Genomic DNA, 23,307 nt, shown 5'->3' on the forward strand with positions numbered 1-23,307 from the left:
TTTGTTGTCTCATTTACTGTAAGGGGCACATGCTTTGCTTCGCACAAACACAAACATGCACCACACACGCAATTTGCAAACATGATATGAGGTGAAAAGGCTAACCGAAAGTTTTATGTGGCGTGCAGTCAGGTTTCACAAAGGCAAATAACAATCATTATTTGTATTAAAAGTCATTTGGAAATTACTATAATACTACACAGCGTTTCCTTTAAAGGTCCCATGTCATTCTTTTCCGGTTATTGCCCGTCCCCTTGTGTGTTATGAAGGTTTTTATGCATGTAAACGGTCTGCAGAGTCACAAACCCTCAAAGTACACCCTGTAGCGAGTAGCGACACAGAAAATACCTGTCTGCCCCAGAACGCCTCGTTGGAGATTTCTCTTTTTCCATTTGCTTCTTCCTGGGTACAGTGACGTGCCCATACCATAGGCCCATAACCAAATGGACACGCACGCACGCACACCATCAAAATAGGCGATTCATTTAATCAACTTAAAAATAAAAATCTTTGCAGCTTTTGTGTATATTAAAAATGGGTTATTATTACACATTCAACATGAGATAAACCGCACTAAAATCCTTGATCCAGACAGTGACCTGGTGCTACACTTCCTGCTGTGTATTTGTGTCAGACTGCCCTGGTCACACTTCCCTCACTGTGACTACTCTGCCCTGCTGGTGGCCTTCAGGTTAGTGAACACTGAGAATATCACCTGGACTTTAAACAATCAGACAGAGCAGGTCAGGAATGTTGTTTGGACACGTCTTTTCCCTGATACCCCCCTCAGAACAACAGGGAAACCCGCAAACAAAAAGTGAAGTCAGCCCGGCACCAGCAGGCTGTGAGACGACAAAGCCCTCCGACAGACACTCAGTAAGCAGACACTGTGTCAGCAGCACCCACAGGCCAGCGCATTAAGGTGTCACATCAGCATAGCAGCTATAAGGACACTCATCTGAAATAACGACAGAGAGGGATTTTCCTGAAATGTAAGATCTGACCTGGTTTTAATTTGATTTAAATAGATGTCCTAATCCTTTGGCAGCTTGACTGGACTGGATATCTAAGAGTTCAGAAGCAGGTGAAATAGAACTGAAAAAAAGACGGATTATAAAAAAACAGGGTTTATGTTTATTGCTTCTTCTGCTGGGCCCTTACTAGAGGTCACATGTGCATCATATCAGTCATCTTGTGTTGGACATTGGTTTTTTTCCGGTGTGAAAATAAATGAGATGCTGGATGCTTTTCCTTAAAAATAATTAAGTGGCATTAAGGCATGTAATAACAATGCAAATATGTACATAAAATGCAATTCATAAATAAAAGTGCACTTTACAAAGGTTTACATTTTTATTTTTGCAGTTTGATTTCAGACTTCCAATTAAATTATAAATAAACAAACATACAATCATGTAAAAAAAACAATAACTTAACACAAACACTTCTTTAAATAACTTATTATCCAACAATGAATTGTCCACAAAGACACACAGTACAGATGGATGATTACAGAGTAAACTGATCTGAACTCTTCTTGTTGTGGCGATGCTTCCTGCCCCCTCGTGGCTGCTTGTGCAGTTTACTGTGGAGATGAGCCTCTGCTAGGTCAGCTGACAGCCTCTTGGCCAGGCGGTCGGTGGTCCTCTTCATGCTGCGGGCCACCTCTATAGCCTGGTCCAGAGTCCTGCTCATTTCTTCCTCCTAAAAACAGGTTTCCATGAGCTGAGCATGGACTAAAACTCACAACAATGACCAATTGTTTGCTTTTCTTGTCGAGGAACACAGCAGATGTTCCTGGATACTGACAGCAGGATGTGTGACAGAATAGTCAGCAGCCATGCATGTGTAGAGGTGGGATGGCTCACCTTGCTCCCTCTGCGTCTGCCTGTCTTGCTGATAGTCTTTGAGGACACTGCTGCTGGGGACGGGGTCCTCTGGAAGTACACATCACTGGGCAGGAGGGCGGTGTCTGACTGGGTGGAGCGCTTTCTGTGGACGTGCAGCGGAGGCTCCCTCACTTTATAGCTGAGTTTGAGGACAGAATGCAAGAGAATGATATCATTGAATATGTTTGTGTGGGAAACCTCTGATAAATATATGTCTGCTTGCAGTTAGAGTTGTGTTTGTGTCACTTGCTCACCTTGCAGGCAGGCTGCAGCAGGAGCCGTAGCTGACCTGGAGAAGAGGCTTCTGAAGAGAGGAGAAAAGAGACGTCCTCCCCTTGGAGTAAAAACTCTCCATGATGGCAGCTAACAGCAGAGACATGAAAAGCACTGCGGTATGTATTCCCAGCAAACTCAATACTGCATAATGTATGATTTTTTATTTGAAGTTGGGGATTGTGTTTTATCTCTGCCCTGTTGGACACTGTTGTTATTGTGCTTTTTAGTATATGCCAATTAGTTTATTTTGGAAAAATACAATTTAAATCTGTCATATTTAAGACAACACATACTGTTTCAGTTAATAATCACAATGACAATTTTTTTCTTTTCTTTGGAAGTTTTTCCTTGTACGGTGTGAGGGTCTAAGGACAGAGGGTGTCGTATTGTCATACTGATATTCTGTACACACTGTGAAGACCACTGAGACAAATGTAACATTTGTGATATTGGGCTATATAAATAAACATTGATTGATTGATTGATTGATGACAACAAACTGTTGACGTTATAATCATAAGGTCATAAAATAACTTACTTTGTGTTCTCTGCTTGCCTCCTTTTAAAGGGGAGCTGGTCAGACGAGAGTCCTTTCCCTCTGACCCTGACGGACACAATATTAGATTCATTATCCTTTCTGTGTACATCAAATGAAATTCAGAAGCAAAGTAATGATGTCCTGAACTGTCAAAACACGTGTGGCCCTGACCTCTGTTGGATTGCAGCGCCTCATGTAGCTTATATTGACTCTCAGGTGCAGATCGCACACTGCTGCTGCCTCTCCTGCCCTCTACAGGTGAGCTCTGCAGCTGTAACATCATCTCCGAGCCAGATGTGTCACCACTGTCTGTACCTGAAGAGCACATGATTACAGACATGGAGTGGTTTGCTCCAATTTGCTTATTAGTGTGAACTGGTAGAAGAGTACCTTTGCTCTTGCTTGGTTGCATGTCTGAAGAGATCCAGTCCTCTGTCCTCGCCTCACTGGAACTGAGATCGCACACAGTTTGTGTGTTACTCTGTGGCCTTCACACAACACAGGTAAGAATAAAAAGGATCACCATGTCTCATCAACTGTCTAAAAGGAATATTCTGGAATTGCATCTATTGTGCAGTATCTGTTTATCTCATGGAAGCTTTTTATTTGTGGTTATCTGATTGTTATCCAATAAATATTGAAGGTAAAATACAACTAAATGTTACATCAACACACCCTAACATTGCCCATTATTCTGTTCCAATCGAAGGACCCGCTCCTCACCTGTTGCATGCTGGTCTGTGGTGGGTCCGGGGTCTGGTTTTGGATTTGTGCCCCTGCCTGTATTTGGAGGTGAGATAGTCCATCTTCTGTGCCAGATGAGGCAGCTGGACCAAGCCCTCGTTCAGTTCTTTCTTCAGCCGGGATACCTCTGACTGCAAGGCCAGGATAGCCTCGCTAAGCACATGAAAACACACAGAGATGTGCAGACGTCCACTATGAAACAGGCAGTGTGAAGATTAAGACTTGTATCAGATTTGTACTATGATATTTTCTTTATTGTGTGTTTTAACACATTTTTGTCTCTTTTAACATACTGACCTGTTGCAGGAGCACGAGTCCAGCGGGCTGCCTCTCTCCTCCGTATCCATGGTGATGCTCAGTGCTGGTTCAGACACTTGGTGACGGAGCTGGGCAGAGAGGCTGCTTTCAAACTCTGTTCGGTCCGTGGTGGAAAAGAGTTAATCATGTCTTTATTGACCAGATCAAATAAAAGCAGATCTTCTTCCTTCAGGCAGATTTGCTCACCTTGCAGCCTGACTGAAGGCTCCTTGGTGGTGCTCTCCACCCAGTGCTCCACTGCTGCGCCACAGGGCTGTGTCTGCACAGAGGGGTGGGGGCTGGCCCACCGCTGGGGGACAGGGTGAATGGCTGTCTGCACGTTGGAGCAGGAGCCCTCACTGGCTGAGCTACTTAAACCATCATTCTGGGACTGCACACTGTAGAGGGGAGGATCAAACTGTTATTGGTATGGACTTAATGCCTGTGGATCATTTGAATAAATACTTGGATGTGTACCTTTCTGGGAGCAGATTCTGCTGAAATGGTCCGGAGGTGGATTGATTTAAGTATGAGCTCCCAAATCCACTGTCTGTCTCTGGACTCACAATCCTCTGCATCCCAGAAAAAACCACACATCAGTCAAAACAAAGACGCCAGTGCATCCTCCACGTCACTTAAACATCCTGTGACTGACCTGTGATACAGAAGAGGTGTTGAGGGGCGGCTCTGAGGGACTGAGGCTATCTGAGGGTCTGGGTGCATCGAAGGAAGAGGAGATCTCCACAGCCAGACTAGCACTCTCGCCCAGATCACATTCACCTGCCTGGTTCAGGACACTATCCGGGGTGCTACTACTGCAACAACAACAACAACAACAACAACAACAAGTGAGATATGTAGTGAGTCTGTGGAGCAGGGAGAGGGGAGTTTGAGGGTTTTGTTGTTTAAAAGTTTAAATACATGTGAAGTTAGCTCACTTACACATTAAAGCAATTACAAGATGGATTACTTGTATTAGCCATGCAAGGGGTAACAGTTAGCTCTTCTACTTCTACATTGTCAGGTACACTTACCCGTGGGGTGTCCAATGCCTCAGTCTTGAAGATGAGCTACTTTCACTCAAGTATGCTAAGATGTTACTGTGATCCAACGCCTCTGACAAGACAGAGCCTCTCGCTTCTTCAGCTGTCTGTCCTCCTAGTCCCTCCAGAGAGCCCAGTGAGCTCCTGCAGGACAGAGAGGAGAACCTGCACACAGAGACATACACACTGTGTGGAACCTAACACCAACACTGCACCTGAAACACTATCTGCCCACAGGAAGGCTGAGAACGTGCCTGTTATTATTGAGCACACACACAGATGCAAGAACCTCTCAAAACATCAATAGCAAGGAACCATTCTAACGGTGAAACATGCACAGTGGGATATTTTATATAGCATCCTAAACGAGGGTTTTTCGGCACACTACATTATTCATATCTTTTTCGATTGTTTCAAAAATGTTAACAAGTACCTTGAATGGGAGTAGCTGTTATTTTTCAGTAAAATGTCCGTTGTTATGAGTTCACTGCTTTGTTGTAACACATCATCTTCATGGACTTCACTGGCCTCCTCCACTTCCTCCTCTTTTTCTTCCTCTTCCTCCGTCTTATACACCTCGGTAGAAAAACGTGCACATGACACAGTCACACAATTTGCAGTTAGAATAATTTAGAAAAGTGTCAATGATTCTTCTTTTTTTAACATATTTTACACATCTATTGTAGAGCTGTATATATTGTTAAATGCCACTATTTCCAATTCCTTTTAACATTCATATTTTTGTTTTTAAATAGTCAGAACCTATCCAACCTTTGCATTTCAAATCTATCATTTCACATATCAATAATACAAATAAATGTGTCTGTTTATCTGTCAGAGCAGGTGGAACATCACCAAGCTTGGTGGCGAGACATTTCAAACAACGCCAAAAATGATCCGTCTAATAATTATTGAAGTATTTGGACTGAGATTCCAAGGTCAGTGAGTGTGGCTGTGAGTTGGTTACCTCATGCAGGGATGGTGGAGGTGAGGGTGTGGGCATGCAGAGAGGAGTGGGCTTCACATGCAGCATCTCCTTCATGTGTGTGGGAGTGGAGGACGAGTGGGGTGGAGATATCTGCTCACACACGTTTTTATCTATCATCTCCTTTATGTCCTCAAGGTGCATGCCTATCCTGAAAATGTCTCCCTCCACCAACCTGCACATGTTTTAACACACACATACACATTTCGTGAATGGATGCAAACACATGATACTGACACTATCACGGCGGTGCGATGGTTGTGTGGTTTCAACCTGTTTGGGTCAAATGTGCCGGCGTTCCGAAACAGGCCCATGTAGCTTTGCATCTCCAGAGCCCGGTGCTCTTCCTTCCTACTGATGTATTTCCTCTCCAGTTGGTCCTGAGCCTCCATCATGCTCCTCAACATCTGACAATGGACACGAGTTATATTTTATTCATCACCACATTCTGTACTTCACATATAGAAATCTGTGAAGGAACAATACTAACCATTTGCTGTTCTGCCGTGCTCATTGACATGTTGCTCACACTCAATTTGAATTCTTCCACCTAAATAGAAGAATTTTGATAAATGGTTGAGTGCATTTTATGGCAATTTAGTAATATCCTGACTCATCTTCAAACGTACATTCTGCATGAACTGGCTGATGATGTCTGTCAGCTCTGCAGTCATTATTTCCCCGTCACTGGGACCCTCCTCAGGCTGGCTGGAGGAAGCGGCGGTCACCACTGTGGTGTTGCTCTGGGGGGTGGTTTCTCCTTTCTCACCAACATGTTCTTAATTCAAAGCAAGGATAGATTGAAACACACTGAATAATAATAATAACAATACATTTGATTTATTTTGTGCCTTTCATGAATCCCAAGGACTTGGCAAAACAAACAGCATATTAATATATACTGTACATTTTGCACTCACAGGTTATTGTTTAAGCATTGCTGTCAATGTCAACTTGTTATGTTGCCAGATGTTTTTTATTTTTAGGAAGAGCAACAGAAGCACTGGGTCGAAAACAATGTTCCCCTCTGGGACAATACATATAACCCTACACCTTCCGTTATAACATCTAATCTTTAGATTACAGATGAGGGGACTCGCTTCTTTTATAAATGTTTTATTCTGTATTTACCTCATCGGTGTAAATGATGGAGAACATAAGCTAATATTTAATCAGTGTGCTCGAATTTGTTAATTTTGGTAAACTATCAAAAATAAATACAAATTAAACATGAATCATACAGCTACGAGTTGTGATTTAAAAATGTGACATAGATATATTTCAGTTAGGTGTTAAATTGATTAGTTAACAACCATTGTTTTCCACTTTATTGAAGTGCTCCATCAGCAAAGTAAAGAGGTCTGTGCAACTAGAAAAGTGTCATCTGACCTCATGTATCACTATGGAAACCAGCTGCACGCTCCACTGCATAATGCTGTCCTGTCATAATATCAGATGTCGACACTGAGACATACCTGACGTGGGAAGGCGAGGAGGCGAAGATCCAACATGGCTTCCCTCAACTAAGTTTCCCTGATGATCATCTTCACACTCTAAATAAAGCATCACCTCCGAGGAGGGCGGCACCTGTTAAAGAGATCCATAAACGTAAGGTTACTGAAACTGTAAATGATTTCTTGCATGATATGGGTCAGTCAAAAAATGCACCAACTTTGTACTTACATTGGTTCCTATTCTCATTTGATCTATAAGGTTCTCTGCTTCAGCATACTTGGTAAGTAGTTTGTCATATTCAGCCTAAAGACATATGGAAATATTCAAATGTTAATCCCAAGGAATGTGAACAGAATTATTTGTGCGCACATTTTTGAGAGAATACAAGCAAACTTCACCAAAGGCCGACTACATCCTGAATGTTTCTACCTGCAGGTGATGCACCAGTGCTGGAGCAGTCTGTTTGTCCTCGTCTTTGAAGACATAGGGCTTCTCAGATGGCTGGATTGAATCTTCCATGACTCTGTTGATCAAATCTAACATCCCTGGAGAGGATTGGGCTCTGTGCAAGGTGCTGGGACTCTGAGGAACAGGTCCACTCTGAGCTTTGGGGATTTTTACCTTTGAGGCGACCTTGGAGAAGTCAGGGAGTGGGTAATGGACCTTGCCTTGGCCATACTTGATGTCGCTGAAGGACCTGGTGCGCACAAGTGGGCCTCTCTGAACCAGATCATCCTCTTCATCCTTTTCCTGATTCTCTAGATCTACATCGCTTGTATCCCCACTGCCCTGTTCTGAGTTTATACTTGGAGAGCAAGATATTATACTGTCAGAAGCAGCAGAGGGGACATTATCAATTTCACTTTCTGCTTTTTCCTCTAAACTTGAATTTTTGGATGCAGTCTTCTCATTCCTCATGTCCGAACAGAAGCTCTGATTGGTCTTGGAGCTACAATTAGGGCTCTCTGAGTGGTTACTCTTAATTACTGTGCTGTTATGTGTTGGACGCCAGCTAAACAAAGTGTCTTCCACGCTCTCCAGCAGAGACACCTCTGGCAGGGTCTCCGCCTCGATCAGCCTAACTGACCGCAATAACTCCTCCTGGGAGAAATGTTGCAGCAACAGCTGGCTCATATCTGAAGGACAAGGACATGCGGGGGCAACCTTAAATGACTTGGAAGCATCCAAACGGTTTTCCCGTTCAGTATTGGCATCCACTTGCGACAAAGTTTCTTGTTTCTCAGAGTTATGACCAAGAGAAGCCAAGCCTTCGATGATTTCCTCTCGATCCGTTCTATTACATTCAAGCACACCAGGAACGTCAGGACTTGAATTAAATGTATCTCTTCTGTCAGAGCTCATATCAACCTCAGAGGTAGCCGTTTGGTTGAAATAGAGGCTTCCGAGGTCACCATCATAAGGTAAGTCATCCTGATCCTCGTCACTGGTATCTTGTCCTGGTTCTTCACGCTTTAATGGCTGCTCGTCTTGCACGGTGTTCGGTCTTTGGGCAGACACATGCAATATGCTGCTCTTGGTCTTGCTCTCTACAACCCTCTTACTCTGACTGCTGACAGAACTGGACTCTGAGGAGGTTACGTCCAAGGGTGACAGCTCTGTGCTCCCTGTAAGTTAAAGAACAACAACTACATAAATACCAAAATAGAGGGTTGCATGGATTCCTTTAAGCCATTGCATTCACTTTGTGGACATATAACATTTCACGTTTTAATGAAAGCTCTAAATGTGAATAATTTGTCATTACAATATATATATATTAGGAACCTGTTCTGAATCTGAGAGAACGACTATTTTATTAATGCAAACTTTGCTAAAAGTTTATAGAGTTTTTCAGAAAGTATATTGATGTATAGTTCAGGATAAATGAAAACAGACAGATTAACATCCAACCAAAAAACAAAAATAATAAATAGAGGTGACTCCAGGACTCACCGCTGAGATGAATGCTGGACTCTGAGGCTGCAGACTCTGCCTCGGACAGATGTAAGGCTAAAGAACTCTCCAAATCACTGAGGTGGAGACTTTCATCCTCACTGAGGTCAACAAAGATGCTCTGCTGAATGCACCTCTCCCAGAGAACAGTGGGCAGGTCCTCTCCCTGAACATCCTCATCTGATTCCTCTCCCTCCATGGACACTGTTTTCACCTGTGTCAAGGAAGGAGGATGGAGCACCTGTTTTCATCACTTAGCAACGCAACTTGTTAAGTGACAACATTGGATCAAAATGTGCTAATCCGTCAAATATTTAACACACTTTGCATTGTGTGGTCAAATGTTTGCGTGACTTGTACAGTACAGTGTTTGTGGGAATGATGTTTATGGTTAAAAGTGTGTGTGAAACAGCAGTATAAGAAATGTTAGTCAACTACTTAAAATAAATTCCAAAATACAAAAATACTCCATTTCTAGAAAAAGTCCTATATTTTAAATAATAGTTAAAAGTGTTATCAGCATTTACCAAAAGTAAAAGTACCTCTTGTGCATTTTGCTGCAGTTACCGGTATTTCTTTTGTATCCATATTCTAAAATAGTAATACATATCAATATGTATTGTAATATTTGTATGTACAGTATAATAACTATATGTCAGATAAATGTAATAAATTAAAATGCACATTATTTCATATTTGTATTTATTTTGTAATAGTATATACTGTACATTAAGTAGCAGAAGACCTATTCAAGTGCAGTATGAGTAATCCAAACTGTACTGTAAGTACCCTATTGTAGCTTCTCGAGTGAATGTAATTAGTTGTTATGAGTGATGAAAGAAGTGCAAATCTGTTAACCACAGATAAAACTCATAGATTCAAAATCTTACAAGTAAGTTAGTTCACGCTCTTTTTATTCTAACTATTAAGAATAATAATTTGTTTAGTACAGTTTTTGTAATTAATTTTAATTTGCAAAGTAACTACAGTAGTGGAGAGAAGATTACCTCCACCCTTGAAGTATGATATAAGTTTCAATGAGCAAAAAATAAAAAAGCTCAATTAAATTGCATTGCAGGCTACTTTAAAATAGACTACTAACGCTGCAGTAGCTTACTTGAGTACATTTACTCAGTAATTGTTCCACCATGTTGAGTGCGGCATTACAACAAATAGGCTACACATTAACACTGAACAGTCAAAAAGCAAGTACACATTTCCGCTCCCGTTCTGCTATTTGCTAACTTTACAGTCTAACATTACGTTGATGTGGTAACTTACTCCGCCTTTAAACTGGTTCTCAACAGTGATCCGGTCCACAGCCGCTGCTCCTTCCCCTGACATCATCCTACAACTAGCTGCAGTGTTTCTGAGTCTTTCTTTCTTGACATATGCTTTCTTGAAAGGTTTAGTGTCTGTGGCATCATTAATAATGAAGTCTGCATGGCAGCGCTGAGCGTCTGGAGCCCGGCTGGCAGCGTACAGGCGTACAGTGTGGTTGCTAGGAGACGATAATGAAACCACCAAAAAGACTAACTGATGTTAGTTAGCGTTAGTAAGTCAATACAACCATGTATTAAGACACTTATTGAGAGTCTTTTAGTGTGTCTGACTACACCCTGACAGCGGCCAGGTGTCCCTTTGTGCTTACACTGAGCAAAAGTGTGTCTAAAAGTCATACATGATAAAGTTTGTTTGTCTAGTACTGACAGCCAAATAATGAAAATACGTCACCTCTTTTCTATTCAAATCTATTGGTCCAATGACAGTTGTTCAGGGCGTGGCTATCTTTGAATGTCGCCCACTGATTGGCTACTCGGCGAAAACAGTACAGCCACAAGGTTTTTCTTCTTTCTCGCCCGAAGTTAAATCGAAGTTTTACAAAAGTTAAATGACAATGTAGTGTAAGGCTAACTATAGTACAGTTTGACAGTAAATAACAGACGTCTGCGTTTAAAAAAAATCGACCTTATGTTTTTATTCTTGTGAGAAAGTAAAGAAAAGAAGAGGATAATTCACCATTGTTCGAACTGGATCGTCTAACGTAAGTTGAGCAGCTAACATGCTAGCTTGCTAATCTCTAGCTGGATGTGATAGTGTAACTAAAGAGGGGTGAATTCACTGCCCAATGTTGAGTCTTTGAGTTGATGTTAAATTTAAGACAAAAATATAGTGCATCAAGATCGTGTTTTATCACAATCCTCCCTTCAAACCCTCTTATTGACGAGTAACGTCTGTAGAAGCTCATACTGACAGTTATTTGTCCTGTAAAAATAATCATAACGGAATTCGGATAAGCAATAATGTTACTCTTTATTCGCTGCCAGATTATATCTATAAGAATCATAAACATATGTTGTATTTTAAACCTGATGTATATAGCTAAATAGTATACATACTTACTGCTAAACTGCATTTGTGTTGCATAGTTTTGTCCACGTTCATTCATATGTCATGTCACATTAACCTATTACATCTTATGCCAGTTTAGTAATGCACACTTTTTACAAAAATACACACTTCACCCAGTATTAGTATTTGGCATATGTACAATCAGTTGCCATTTTATAATGTAAACGTAACTAAAACGAATGCAACAGCCCTGCGAGGAATCTTTTTTTGGTTGAAAAACAAAGGTGTTGATTTAAAAATGGATGGTTATTTTGGAGGCTGTAGTTTGAGAGTCTGTTGACATATGTTTGCCTTATTGTGAGTTGGGTTTCTAATATTTAGCCTTCCCTCATTGAGTTATTATGTATACCATGTTCATGTATCCCATAAACTGGAAACTGAGGGTGTAAATCTCCACTTATTTAGTGTGATTTCAATGTATCATAGTGTCCATAATCATGTAGGCAAAATACTCTCAATATACTTTGTTCTGCAACAGGTGTACAGTTATTCATGGTCACAACACTTTTCCTTGCAGGCTTCCCAGATTTCCTGTTCCTGTGTGGAAGACTTACCGGTCAGTATCCCAGTACTTATGTTGCTGTTTCATTGTTTTGGTGCTGGCTCATGGTGTCATGCTGAAAGGTGTTTCCATATTTAGATTGGGCTGTATGTGTCAGGAGTCCTTTTGGTGCATCAATGGCCTGTAAGCACAATACATCTGCTGTGTGTATTTAAGATGAAATCATGTCCTCTTTGGGACTCAAGAGTCAGATGATTACCCGCGTGAAGCTGTCATTACAAAACAACCTCTTGTGTCCTTTGATGTTCCTTTTAGTCATGGCCCTTTTCCTTCCTGTTACACGCTTGTTCATGCTTACTTTAACTGTAGTTTGGCAGGTCTCTTTAAAACACACCCAGTTGGCATACAATAGCGGAAAAGGCTGCACGAACACTGGCACACATCAATAGGTGATTATAATAATGTCTAGGAACATGTAGTGCACACACTAACAAAGCATAGTTTGTATTATAACTTTTCACATTCACACAGCTTTTTAATGTCAGACAGTTCCATATATATGTGCTATGAATTGCCAGAGGCTGTTTTGTTTAGTTAATGCATTGGTAAGATACAAGCCTCCTCTTGCAATATCAGCACTCAGCAGCCACAACACTACTCTGATATTCACAGCTGTTTGTTCTTCACAAACAAGGCTTATCTATGTATCTTCCCCTCAGTTCTAGCTTTAGTGTTGAATTACCACCGCCACTCACACTGTGTGGAGCCTTTTCATGAAGAGGAATTTACCAGAACAACAAGAGATTCTGACATCAACAAGGCATGATTAAGTTCTGCAATTTGTCAAAACAGTTTTTGTTTCTGTTTTGTTTGCCATCTGTTTTTAAGAGGTTTCTCTTCTTGCAGTATGAGCTCAGTGCTGATTTTAAGCATGTTTCAGATCAAAGGTCCTAATCAAAAGTACTTTATTAACACCGGCCTCCTTTTATGTACAGTCAGTAGGACTAGGCCTGGATTAGTCACAGTACATTTTTTACTTTGAAGTAATATTACAATAAGGCAATTTAGTAATGTATGAAGTTACCTATGTGTGCGGGACACGTTGAGTTGCTAGAAAAAGAGCACAGTAGTGACTGGTCACATATCGTATGACTAAATAAAGAACCTTGAACCTTCATATACAGAGCCAAAACTATCAAATGCAATGCCATGTGCCGGTGCCATGTGTTTTAACAGTCTCTGGAAGGTTTTCAAATAAACACACTGCTATTTGTGTCATGTCTTTGTTGTGTTTGAACTGTTATTAGCATAAAGAATTACCCCAGTTTGCTCAAACTGGTCTGCCCCATTTTCCCTTGTGTGTGTGGGGGGATGATGGGTTAAATGTGGGGGACAAATGGGTGTGGCTAATATGACCTCATGGAGAAATTAGGTAATGATTAGCTCTGGTCTTTGCTTGGGTCTATCTTATCCATGGAGCTTGCTTATCACTGTCTTTTCCTCTGGTGGAATTTGCGTACGCACAGTCGGATCTTCTGTTTTCTCATTTTTCCGAGCTTCAATTTGAATTGAATCACCATTTTCTTGATGAATCAAGCAGGTTGCTTTTCTTTTCTCCCTCTTGATTGCATTGACACACTCAGATCATATGTTTCTGCCATCTCTGCCTGCATAGATTACGTTCTGTGGAGTTCATTGCTTTCTCAGCAACTTTAGAACACACACGTCTCCAAGCCTGGATGAATTGAGTCACAGCTTGCCGGGTGTTGACCCCCATCCTTTCATTCCCGCCGTGCTCCCTCACTTTCTGCCTGTCCTGCTTGTGCACGCTGCTGTTTGGTTGGCGTTGCCATGGCACCGTATGGCCAGAAAGAGGCTTCACATACAGCATCTTGTGTTCTCTTCACAGAGGGCCGCTGAGGTGCAGTGACACACAGTAGACGAACGCAGCCGAATGGACTGGCGCTCAGGACTCTGACACTCAGAGGGGTCTCCTCCCCCTGTCCACACTCAGCAGAGGGACGCTCAGACCTGAACGTATTCCGTGACCTTTTGTCTGGTTTTCCTAATCCTATTCAACCAAAGACTTTTTATTTTATTTTGGTGGCTCTTGGTTTTAAACAAAACCATTTTTTTCCCGTGACAAAACTGGGATTTCCCCTCATATTATGCACATCAATGGATACCAGTGGCTCAGTGGTTAGCATGGGATCTGAGGAGCAGTCCTTTCATGTCCGCTACAGGTAGGAGACTCTCGCCTCTCAACTAAAGTATGGTTGTAGAGTAGATTTCCTGTCTCTTTTTTCTTTACATTTTGCTTTCCCTTGTTCGTTTTAGAAGGGACTGTGAGTTAAATGATTAGATGTAATTAGAGAAGAACAATATCTTTTATAATTGTCATTATTTTAACCCGTGTTACATAAGATGTGTCAGGTTACAGATACGGTAGTTATTTATGTTTGACCTTGTTTAGGATGACCTTGTGCGTATTATGAAAAAAAGAATTGCAGCCCAAATGATAGAGTTGGAAGGTACTGTAATGTCACAGAGCTTTCCGTGGGATTGTTGACTAAGGGCAGGCCAGTTTCCCCAAACAGGCGTGAGCCAGCTGTCCCTATATACTCAGGTAAAGAGCTCTGCAGCAGGTGTGTCCTGCTCCTGCATGCTTCAATATTTAATAGGCCTTGAAAAATTCATCTTTGCTTGCTTTGTTTTTCACCACACGTGTGTTCAATTTATTTGGATAGAGTAGGCGTCTGCTTGGTGGGAGGATATGTTTTCCCAATGGAAACTACTCTGGATTGTTATGGATAATTACTTGATTCCATTAAACTTCCCTACAGAGTCTTCCTGCACCTGACACGTCTAATAAATCTACTTAGCACTCACCAGCGACATAATCTGCCGGGTACGCACTACAGCCGTTATCTCAGGTGACCCGCTCAGCAGAGAGCGCTTTACAGACAAGCAGATTAGCTGAGAAAATGCCGATGGAGCAGTTTCCATGCTGCCATGCATTGAAGGTAAATACTCTGACGGCATCACAAGCGTTTCCTTGAAAGTGTTCCAATGCGTGAGTGATGCTAAAATAGCTCTATGATGTCGGATGACTTTTTTAAAGACTTAAATGAGCGTCAAGCTGAATCTTGGCGACCTCTTTGAGTCCAGAGAACAAGTTGTTTTGCTCTCTTTATGCTTCACACAAAAAGAAGGAGCTGCAATCTTAAAGTTTTTCTTTTGGAGACTTCAGTAGATGCCTATCACAAGCTGCATGCGCTGTTGTTGTTGTTGTCGTAGGACCCGAAAAGCCAGCAGGTAGGCTAGTATTTTAGTGTTTGAAACTTATGTTGTTAACTTGACTTTTCATAACGCCATGTTTGGCTTTGTTCACCAATTATAGCCTGAATGATGAAACAAGCTGCTTTGTTTGGGGTTTTATTTTAATAGCACACCATAGATATTGCTTCACATGACAAATCCACGGTTAGATTGTGTCTTTAGGTTGGTTTTGGCTCAATAAAGGGAGAACTTGACTTTGGAGCCTATCACTTCCCAACAATACAGTTTCCTGAAAAACTAAAGTCGGCAGACTAAAATGTTTTGCTTTGTTCTCATACGCCTCCTGATCTAAAAATAGATAAGTCCCAAACAATTGTCACAAGTCTCTTTCATCTGTGCCTAACCTCATTTGTTACTCACTAAGCCTAGCTGTTTAAGTGGTCTCCTCTGTCCAACCCTTCTTTCTTTATATTGATGTTGTAACTACAACCTGGAAAAGTAGTTGTAGTAGTAGTTAGTAGCACTAACTACAAAAGTCACTAAACAAGAGAGAAAGATCCCAAGTTGGCAACACTGACAATCCATCCCCTCTACAGCCACAACCCATAATTACCTTTATGGGAATAAACATATAATAAGTGGAAATAATGAACATGACAACTGTTAGTAGTCACAGCTTTTTGAAGATTCAGGAGAGTGCAGAGACGGAGTGCACGCAGGTAGTTGGACAGACTTGTTTTAGGAAATATGTTAGCAAAGGTTTTTTAATTTAATTAACAACCAAAGCTTCAAACTATTTCTAATTGAGAACAAAAGCTAATAATAGGAAAATGGTGAACATCAATGCTTTCACAATCCTACCTGCTCTTAGTTTCACTGGCTGTCAAAGAATGTGAGATCTACCAAACGGTAACAAACAGACTCCAGGCCGAGCCATTGTTCTCGGTAGTTGGAAGGAAGTAGATAAAAGCTTGTTTTTTTCGCTCTGTTCCCTGCTGGCAAGTGGAGTTCATTCACTTGGCTGTAGAGTTCCGCCAGAGAAGATCTACTTTCCAACAAGCTCTTCATTATTGGGCCTTTATCATTGTCTTTGGATTCTTCAGTGCTGCTCGGATAGTAGCCAGACTGACTCTGCTCCTCTCTGCTGTAGGATGGAGGTGTCCTGTCTGGAGCTAGCGTTGGAGGGTGAGCGGCTCTGTAAGGTGGGCGACTACAGGGCAGGGGTCTCCTTTTTCGAAGCGGCCATCCAGGTGGGCACAGAGGACCTGCAGGTACTCAGCGCCATCTACAGCCAGCTGGGCAATGCCTACTTCCACCTGCATGATCACGCCAAGGCCCTGGAGTTCCACCGGCATGACCTCACCCTGACCAGGTTAGACGCTCACAAGAACCCCACAGCAGCTCATCACGATATGTTCTATCACTAACATGATTTGTGTTGAATAGGACCATTGGTGACCTGCTTGGAGAAGCCAAAGCCAGCGGAAACCTTGGTAACACATTGAAAGTGTTGGGGCGGTTTGACGAGGCTGTGGTTTGCTGTCAGAGGCACTTGGACATAGCCAGAGACATCAATGATAAGGTGGGTCAGCAGGTGATGTTTGAATGCTAAAGGTCACCTATTATGCAAAATGCACTTTAAAAAATAAATAAAAATACCCCTTTGTGTTAAGAGATTCGGAAAGTTTCAATAAAAAAAACTCTTTTTTTGTCCTGATTAATTTATAAAAACCTGTCTGAAAATGTGCCGTTTGCTGTTTCGAGCCAAACACTTCAGAGACATGTTTTGTATATATCTGAGACCTATAATATGTTGTTATAATAGGGGACCTTTAAGCCAATAAGAGATGATCTATCTGCAGTGAAATGTTCCGTAGTGTATCGGGCGTTCAGACCACACCTTCCACGCTGACATGTTTTCCCTTCATTTGTTTTAGGTGGGTCAGGCGCGAGCTCTGTATAACTTTGGGAATGTTTACCATGCCAAAGGCAAAAGTATCTGTTGGAGTGGAGCGGAGCCGGGAGACTTCCCAGAGGAGGTGATGGAGGCCCTGGGGAAGGCCGCCGAGTATTACGAGTAAGTGACTGTACAGTGTGGTGATGTTGGAATGCTACAATGTCTTTCTGCTTTTATCCATTCATATTGCATCCGACGGTTTGTGTATTTTCAGGGCAAACTTGGCTATAGTGAAGGAGCTTGGGGATCGCGCTGCTCAGGGTCGAACCTATGGTAACCTTGGCAACACGTACTACTTGTTGGGAAGCTTTCGCCAAGCGGTTGCTTCTCACGAACAGGTGGGGCATAACACTAAAACCACTTTGCTATCAAAGCATATTGGCACAGTCTTTACACTACATTGAAAAGCAAACCTACTCCTGCAATGAAAGTTATTCTAATAGATATAATAATGATATTTCTGTGGCTCTTCTGTTCTCTTTCTCTTAACAGCGGTTGCGCATAGCTAAGGAGTTTGGCGACCGCTCTGCAGAGAGACGGGCGTACTGCAACCTGGGGAACGCCTACATCTTTTTGGGAGAATTTGAAGTGGCAGCTGAACATTACAAGTAAGCCACAGCCTACATATTCACATTATTTAATTTATTTATTTAAATGTTCTGTATAACAAGCCATGCATGCATACATGTTTTTATACTTTACTCGACAGACAAGATCCTTTACATATGTTGGCTGAATAGATTTCTTGGTTGAAACTACAGTAGTCTTGGTTGAACCAGAAGGGTTCACTGAACAAACACTCCACTTAACATTTCCCTCTCTTTCTACATTCTACAAACAAGATGTGGGGTGTGGGGTGTAGGGTGTGGGGTGTGGGGTGACAGGTCTCTGTTGAAAGACCACCTTGCGAAGTGTGTTACACCATAAAGCAGGGGTCACCAACCTTTTTTAGGGTGAGGGCTACTTTCACAAAATAATACAAGTCGGGGGCTACTTTTACTCCTCTACTTTTTGTTTGTTGCAGTGTATATATTTAGCACATTTTAACATTATTATATGCTTACCTTTAACCTTTGTGTGCTGTTTGGGTCTGTGGGGCTTGTTTTCAGTGTTTACTCAAATAACATGTATTCAATTTAATTATTTGAACCTGCTTTATTTGGGGGTGGACCTCACCTCCTCCAGGGGGGACCCCACATACTCTAGGCGGCACCCCCGTTTTTTTTAAATGTCGAAGTTAAAAGCATCAATCTGGTGCACTTTGAGCACAACATGAATTTATGGATACAGCTCTCAACACTCAGCTGTATACTTTTCAATAATGCAAACATCTTTAGAATATGATCACAACCAATAACAAATCATTTAAACTTGTTTATTCTTATCTTATGTTACCTAGTTAGCATTCTTTCTATTTATTTATGCGTATTTTACTAATCACTCATTTTAAACTGTTTTTTTTTGCTCATAGCACATGCACAACTTAAACCAAAATGCTCGTTCACATCAAGCACGTCAATTTGCGTACACGTAACAGCACCGCACGTTCATGACAGCATGGTAATGATTTGTTATTATGATGGATTTGATATTAACGGGGCGGCAGTTAGCAGCTAGCGGCTAGCTAGTCATTATGCTAATGTGCACATCAATCGTTATGTACTTATATTATACTGTAACAGGATCTAGTGATATCCAAGCAACAGACCTTCATTTAGCATGAAAGAATTATTGCACTGTATATATATATATATACTTAATAATAAGTAATATTAACTTTATTTAATACAACATTTACGGTACAAGATTTAATCATACAGCCCATGTAGTATGATAATGAATTACAGCAAACATGTGCAATATATCCATTATTACAGCTCCGTGGGATGGCAGTAAGACGATATGGGTCCGTTCTTATTGTGCATCCATGGGTAAAGATAAACGCAACTCACATTGGTTTCTCAAACAGCATCTCTGTAAACTACGTGTATTGTATTCACTGAATTTCACTCTCTGCCTTTAACGGCTCGGTGTAGCTCCAATAGCTCCAGCCCCCACCCTTCCTGTGAGCACAGTGTTCTCCGATTGGTCGGGACACGTAACATGAACGTGCCGGGCGGCGCGGTCCTGTGGGTTAGATGCGCTTTCATAATGCAGAGGGAAATAACTCTCAGAATAACGTTATTAGCACATTTTTACAACTTGAGGAACGAATGTTTTTAATAAGGGCTATAGTGTTCATACTGGGTAGTTTATTTAGTTAAAAAAAAATGATCCAACGATTTACAGACCACTCTTTCCCCATGTAAGTCAATGGGAAAAAGTGTTTCCGGGCCTGGCAACCAAACTGAAGTGTAGTACCGCCGTTTGGCCAGCACGAATATTTTCATCTGAGTCCGGCGCACTTCCTGGGGGCTTGCTCCAGACGCTACTGACCATGCTACAGATGTTAGTGCAACATCTACAGCTCCTGTACCACAACCATCAGCAACAAGTGGACATGGAGAACTACATGTTGCTAAAATGTAGTTCTCCGCTAAATCCACCGCGGAGAATAACCAGAAAGGCAACCATGCTCAGGGTCTTAATCGCTGCTTTTGGTGTATTTTGTGGCGGAAATACAGCGCCATAGGCCCGGCATATGTACTACAGTGTCTCTAGAGGGTCGAGCGGTCTCGTGTGGACAGACACGTTTCGTGTGCCGATTTCGTGTGGACGGAAGACTTTTTTGATATCGACCTCGGTTCGTTTTCGTTTTCGTCTCCGTGTGGACAGGGCCTGTCAGCAGCATTTTGAACCAGCTCGTGTGTGTGTGTTTGTCAGGAGGACACTGCAGCTGGCGAGGCAGCTGAAGGATCGAGCAGTGGAGGCGCAGGCCTGCTACAGTCTGGGCAACACCTACACACTTCTCCAGGATTATGAGAGAGCCATAGACTACCACCTCAAACACCTCATCATAGCCCAGGACCTCAATGACAGGTACACACACATTTACTAATGCAATAATTCCCCTCAAAACTATATGGCCACATTCGCTTAACCCGTACGTGTATTTAAACGTGTTTTTTGGATGTAGGATTGGGGAGGGCCGTGCTTGCTGGAGTCTGGGAAATGCTTACACTGCACTGGGGAACCATGACCAAGCTATGCACTTTGCTGAGAAACACCTGGAGATCTGCAAAGAGGTACGCAATGTTAATGAAAGCAGCGTAAAATATCCTTAATCTTAGCTTAGACTTTTACTTTAGATTCTTAACAAATCAGGTAAGAATCCTTCAGCAGTAACATTCCCCATGTGTGTGTTTGTTGTCTTTTTAGACTGGAGACAGGACGGGGGAGCTGACGGCTCGTATGAACGTGTCTGATCTCCAGATGGTTCTGGGTCTGAGTTACAGCACGAATAACTCCACTATCTCAGAGAACAAGGAGATAGACTACAGCCTGCATGGTGAGATATATGTTATGTTTTCTTTTAACAATGAGATTGTGTCACTCACTACTGTTTTATAGTGTTGTAATTGTTGTGTGTTTTAGGAGCGAGACCCAGGATGGGCAGAAGACACAGCATGGAGAACCTGGAGCTGATGAAACTCACTCCAGACAAGATGAATGTAAGAACTCCTCTCCTGTTACATGACACACACACACACACACACACACACACACACACACACACACACACACACACACACACACACACACACACACACACACACACACACACACACACACACACACACACACACACACACACACACACACACACACACACACACACACACACACACACACACACAGGGTGCTCATTTGATTCTCTGTCCTATTCATGCTTTGCCACTAAAACAAGGTATATATCAAGTTTTGACCAGGTGATTGGATCCTTTATCATCTTCAAGCCTATTGGAGATGATAAAGGATCTATTGGATATTCTCTAAGTCTATTTTCTTACCCCAAATCCCCCCCTGCATTGTGGTAACAATCCATTCCTGTGTGTTGAAGGGACAGAAGTGGAACAGTGACATCCTGACCAAACAGTCCAAACCCTCCATGACGAAGGGCTCCTCCAAGCTGTTCTTCGTCAGCCGTCTGCGTGGGAAGAAGTTCAAGTCTGGTGGCTCCAGTAAGGTCCTGCAGGACACCAGCAACACCCTGGACAGCAGCCAGACCCCCGCACAGGGGCCACAGAAGGTACAGAGCACAGGGCGTACTCAGCTGATAACTACACACATGCCTAGATCTCAGTCAGTATCCCACAGCTGTCATCAGACGGCCGGTTCCCTTCAGCTGTGTTTCATGTTCCTGTTTCTGTGCGCCATCAGAGACTCAGTCCTGACATGCTGGGAGACGAGGGCTTCTTCGACCTGCTGAGCCGTTTCCAGAGCAACCGCATGGATGACCAACGCTGTTCAATCCAGGATAAGGGCAGCCGGTTATCGCTAAGCAGCGGCCCAGAGTCGCCTCCCACAGTCATCAGGAAATGTGAGTCCATGCATCCACAGTTCCACACTCAATAGTAATGGTGTAAGAAAACATCAAGAGTGTCTTCTGTTGGTTATGTATTATCATTTTTTAATAAGTAGTTTACTCCGTCAATACTTTATTTAATTTGTAAATACACAAGCCTTATAAAAGTATATTTTTATGGGGTAATCAGTGTTATGGCGATAAATGCAAATGCAGATCCCACTGTTCGGATTCAACATTTTGCTCAGATTTTTGGTGTGTTACGTTTTAAGAATTGCAAGATATAGCGACTGACTTACAGTATCACAGTATGTCCATTAGTAACTCCTCTGTAACACGTATCAAACCTGCAGATTCTTGCCTTTTGACTTAAAAATCATCCGATTGCCGAAATGCGTCTCCTTTTTTATCTATTGTCATTTCAAAATGTCTCTCCCACTCTGCAGCTGTATCAGAGTCCGCCAACGTCTCAGGCGCACAGGGCCGGCGGTTAGAGGGGCCGTCAGCAGCGGGGGGGAGCCTGCCCGGCCTCAGGCTCCATCACAACAGCAACCAGGCGGTGCTCAGCCACCTGATGGCCAATGCCGACAACGCCGAGCCTGACGACGACTTCTTCAATATGCTCGTCAAGTGCCAGGTACCTGATCTGACCAAATATAGAGCTAGTTTTGTTTTTACTTTACATTGAATACAAAATAAGTTATAATGTGCTTCCAAAACGCTCTTTTCCGTGCTACCAGGGGTCCCGTTTGGATGACCAGCGCTGTGCCGCTCCCCCTCCTCCAATCAGAGGTCCGACGGTACCTGACGAGGACTTCTTCAGCCTCATCATGCGCTCTCAGGCCAAACGGATGGACGAGCAGCGAGTCGCCCTCCCGTCTGCAGCGAACACTACAGCCAGGCCGAGCACCAACTCCTAAACTCAGCACTACGGGGGGGGGTCCACAGCATTATGAAAGACCAGCAGGTGGTCCCTCACAAGAAAGCCTTGTGTTCAGTCCTTTTGGACAAAACAAAGCACTGTCAGAATTCTATTTAGTACAAAGTATGTAAAGAAATCTCAATTTAACAAGGACTTGTTTCGCACTCTCCGTAGCATCAGGGACACAAGTGTTGTTTTTTTATCCTTTTGTACAAATTTCATTTCACCCTGTGTATTTTTAAATACACTTCTACAGTTGTGTCTGTATTTATTGTACTTTTATGATTGTTATGACTGCCGTCCTACCACTATGGAAAAATGTGGTTTTCTCAAAGTGGTGTCTGAGTCAGGGAGGAGCTGACTCTTTCCATGTATTTTGTTTTTGTTAAATGGGGGCCTAAAAGTTACCACGGTCAGAATAATAAAATAGTATTTTTAAGCAAACTGTATGATAAAATAATGAATTTAACCCCTGTACAGCCCTTTGTTTGTTTGTACTTGGCCAGAGGAATAAAGCCTCTTCCATGTAGGCATCTTGTTTTGACTTTTCTTTTAATGAACTGTTTATTTCCACTTAACACAGAAGATCC

The 23,307-nt window shown here is 42.3% G+C and overlaps 2 protein-coding genes across 4 annotated transcripts; one reads left to right on the forward strand and one right to left on the reverse strand.

Annotated features, from left to right (window-relative positions):
* Positions 1 to 1,384: 1,384 nt before the first annotated feature.
* On the reverse strand, positions 1,385 to 13,067 carry LOC117461863 (microtubule organization protein AKNA-like). The gene is made up of 22 exons (XM_034103845.1): positions 12,147 to 13,067; positions 9,181 to 9,394; positions 7,657 to 8,852; positions 7,456 to 7,530; positions 7,248 to 7,359; positions 6,402 to 6,550; positions 6,263 to 6,322; positions 6,046 to 6,179; positions 5,755 to 5,947; positions 5,221 to 5,363; positions 4,779 to 4,952; positions 4,400 to 4,559; positions 4,222 to 4,316; positions 3,952 to 4,142; positions 3,745 to 3,859; positions 3,427 to 3,600; positions 3,094 to 3,191; positions 2,875 to 3,018; positions 2,704 to 2,769; positions 2,144 to 2,252; positions 1,869 to 2,028; positions 1,385 to 1,704 (listed from the first exon to the last, which is right to left on the reverse strand). Exons 2-22 carry the CDS (start codon positions 9,377 to 9,379, stop codon positions 1,510 to 1,512), a joined length of 3,942 nt encoding a protein of 1,313 aa, XP_033959736.1. The 5' UTR covers positions 9,380 to 9,394; positions 12,147 to 13,067; the 3' UTR covers positions 1,385 to 1,509.
* On the forward strand, positions 11,004 to 23,247 carry gpsm2 (G protein signaling modulator 2). 3 transcript variants are annotated; one of them, XM_034103849.1, is made up of 15 exons: positions 11,004 to 11,224; positions 12,110 to 12,148; positions 16,524 to 16,745; positions 16,820 to 16,955; positions 17,311 to 17,450; positions 17,545 to 17,668; positions 17,823 to 17,938; positions 20,154 to 20,309; positions 20,407 to 20,515; positions 20,649 to 20,778; positions 20,865 to 20,941; positions 21,331 to 21,519; positions 21,651 to 21,810; positions 22,242 to 22,432; positions 22,536 to 23,247. In XM_034103849.1, exons 3-15 carry the CDS (start codon positions 16,525 to 16,527, stop codon positions 22,713 to 22,715), a joined length of 1,929 nt encoding a protein of 642 aa, XP_033959740.1. In that variant the 5' UTR covers positions 11,004 to 11,224; positions 12,110 to 12,148; position 16,524; the 3' UTR covers positions 22,716 to 23,247. The 3 variants fall into 3 exon arrangements, with proteins under 3 accessions (XP_033959740.1, XP_033959741.1, XP_033959738.1); XM_034103850.2 differs by lacking the exons at positions 11,004 to 11,224; positions 12,110 to 12,148 and adding an exon at positions 14,019 to 14,337; XM_034103847.2 differs by lacking the exons at positions 11,004 to 11,224; positions 12,110 to 12,148 and adding an exon at positions 14,174 to 14,337 and having other exon boundaries at positions 21,337 to 21,519.
* Positions 23,248 to 23,307: the final 60 nt, after the last annotated feature.

This window comes from Pseudochaenichthys georgianus, chromosome 17 (assembly GCF_902827115.2).
Source record: "Pseudochaenichthys georgianus chromosome 17, fPseGeo1.2, whole genome shotgun sequence".
In the NCBI taxonomy this organism is placed as follows: domain Eukaryota; kingdom Metazoa; phylum Chordata; class Actinopteri; order Perciformes; family Channichthyidae; genus Pseudochaenichthys; species Pseudochaenichthys georgianus.

Bases quoted from the DNA above. Each gene is read 5' to 3' on its own strand.
- LOC117461863 (XM_034103845.1), bottom strand. From the start codon at position 9,379: ATGGAGGGAGAGGAATCAGATGAGGATGTTCAGGGAGAGGACCTGCCC. The intron at 8,853-9,180 runs GTGAGTCCTGGA...TTTAACTTACAG, and splicing joins GTCCAGCATTCATCTCAGCG to GGAGCACAGAGCTGTCACCC. The intron at 5,948-6,045 runs GTTGAAACCACA...AAACATGTGCAG, and splicing joins GGCACATTTGACCCAAACAG to GTTGGTGGAGGGAGACATTT.
- gpsm2 (XM_034103850.2), top strand. From the start codon at position 14,273: ATGGATACCAGTGGCTCAGTGGTTAGCATGGGATCTGAGGAGCAGTCC. The intron at 14,338-16,523 runs GTAGGAGACTCT...TCTCTGCTGTAG, and splicing joins TCCTTTCATGTCCGCTACAG to GATGGAGGTGTCCTGTCTGG. The intron at 21,811-22,241 runs GTGAGTCCATGC...CCCACTCTGCAG, and splicing joins TCCCACAGTCATCAGGAAAT to CTGTATCAGAGTCCGCCAAC.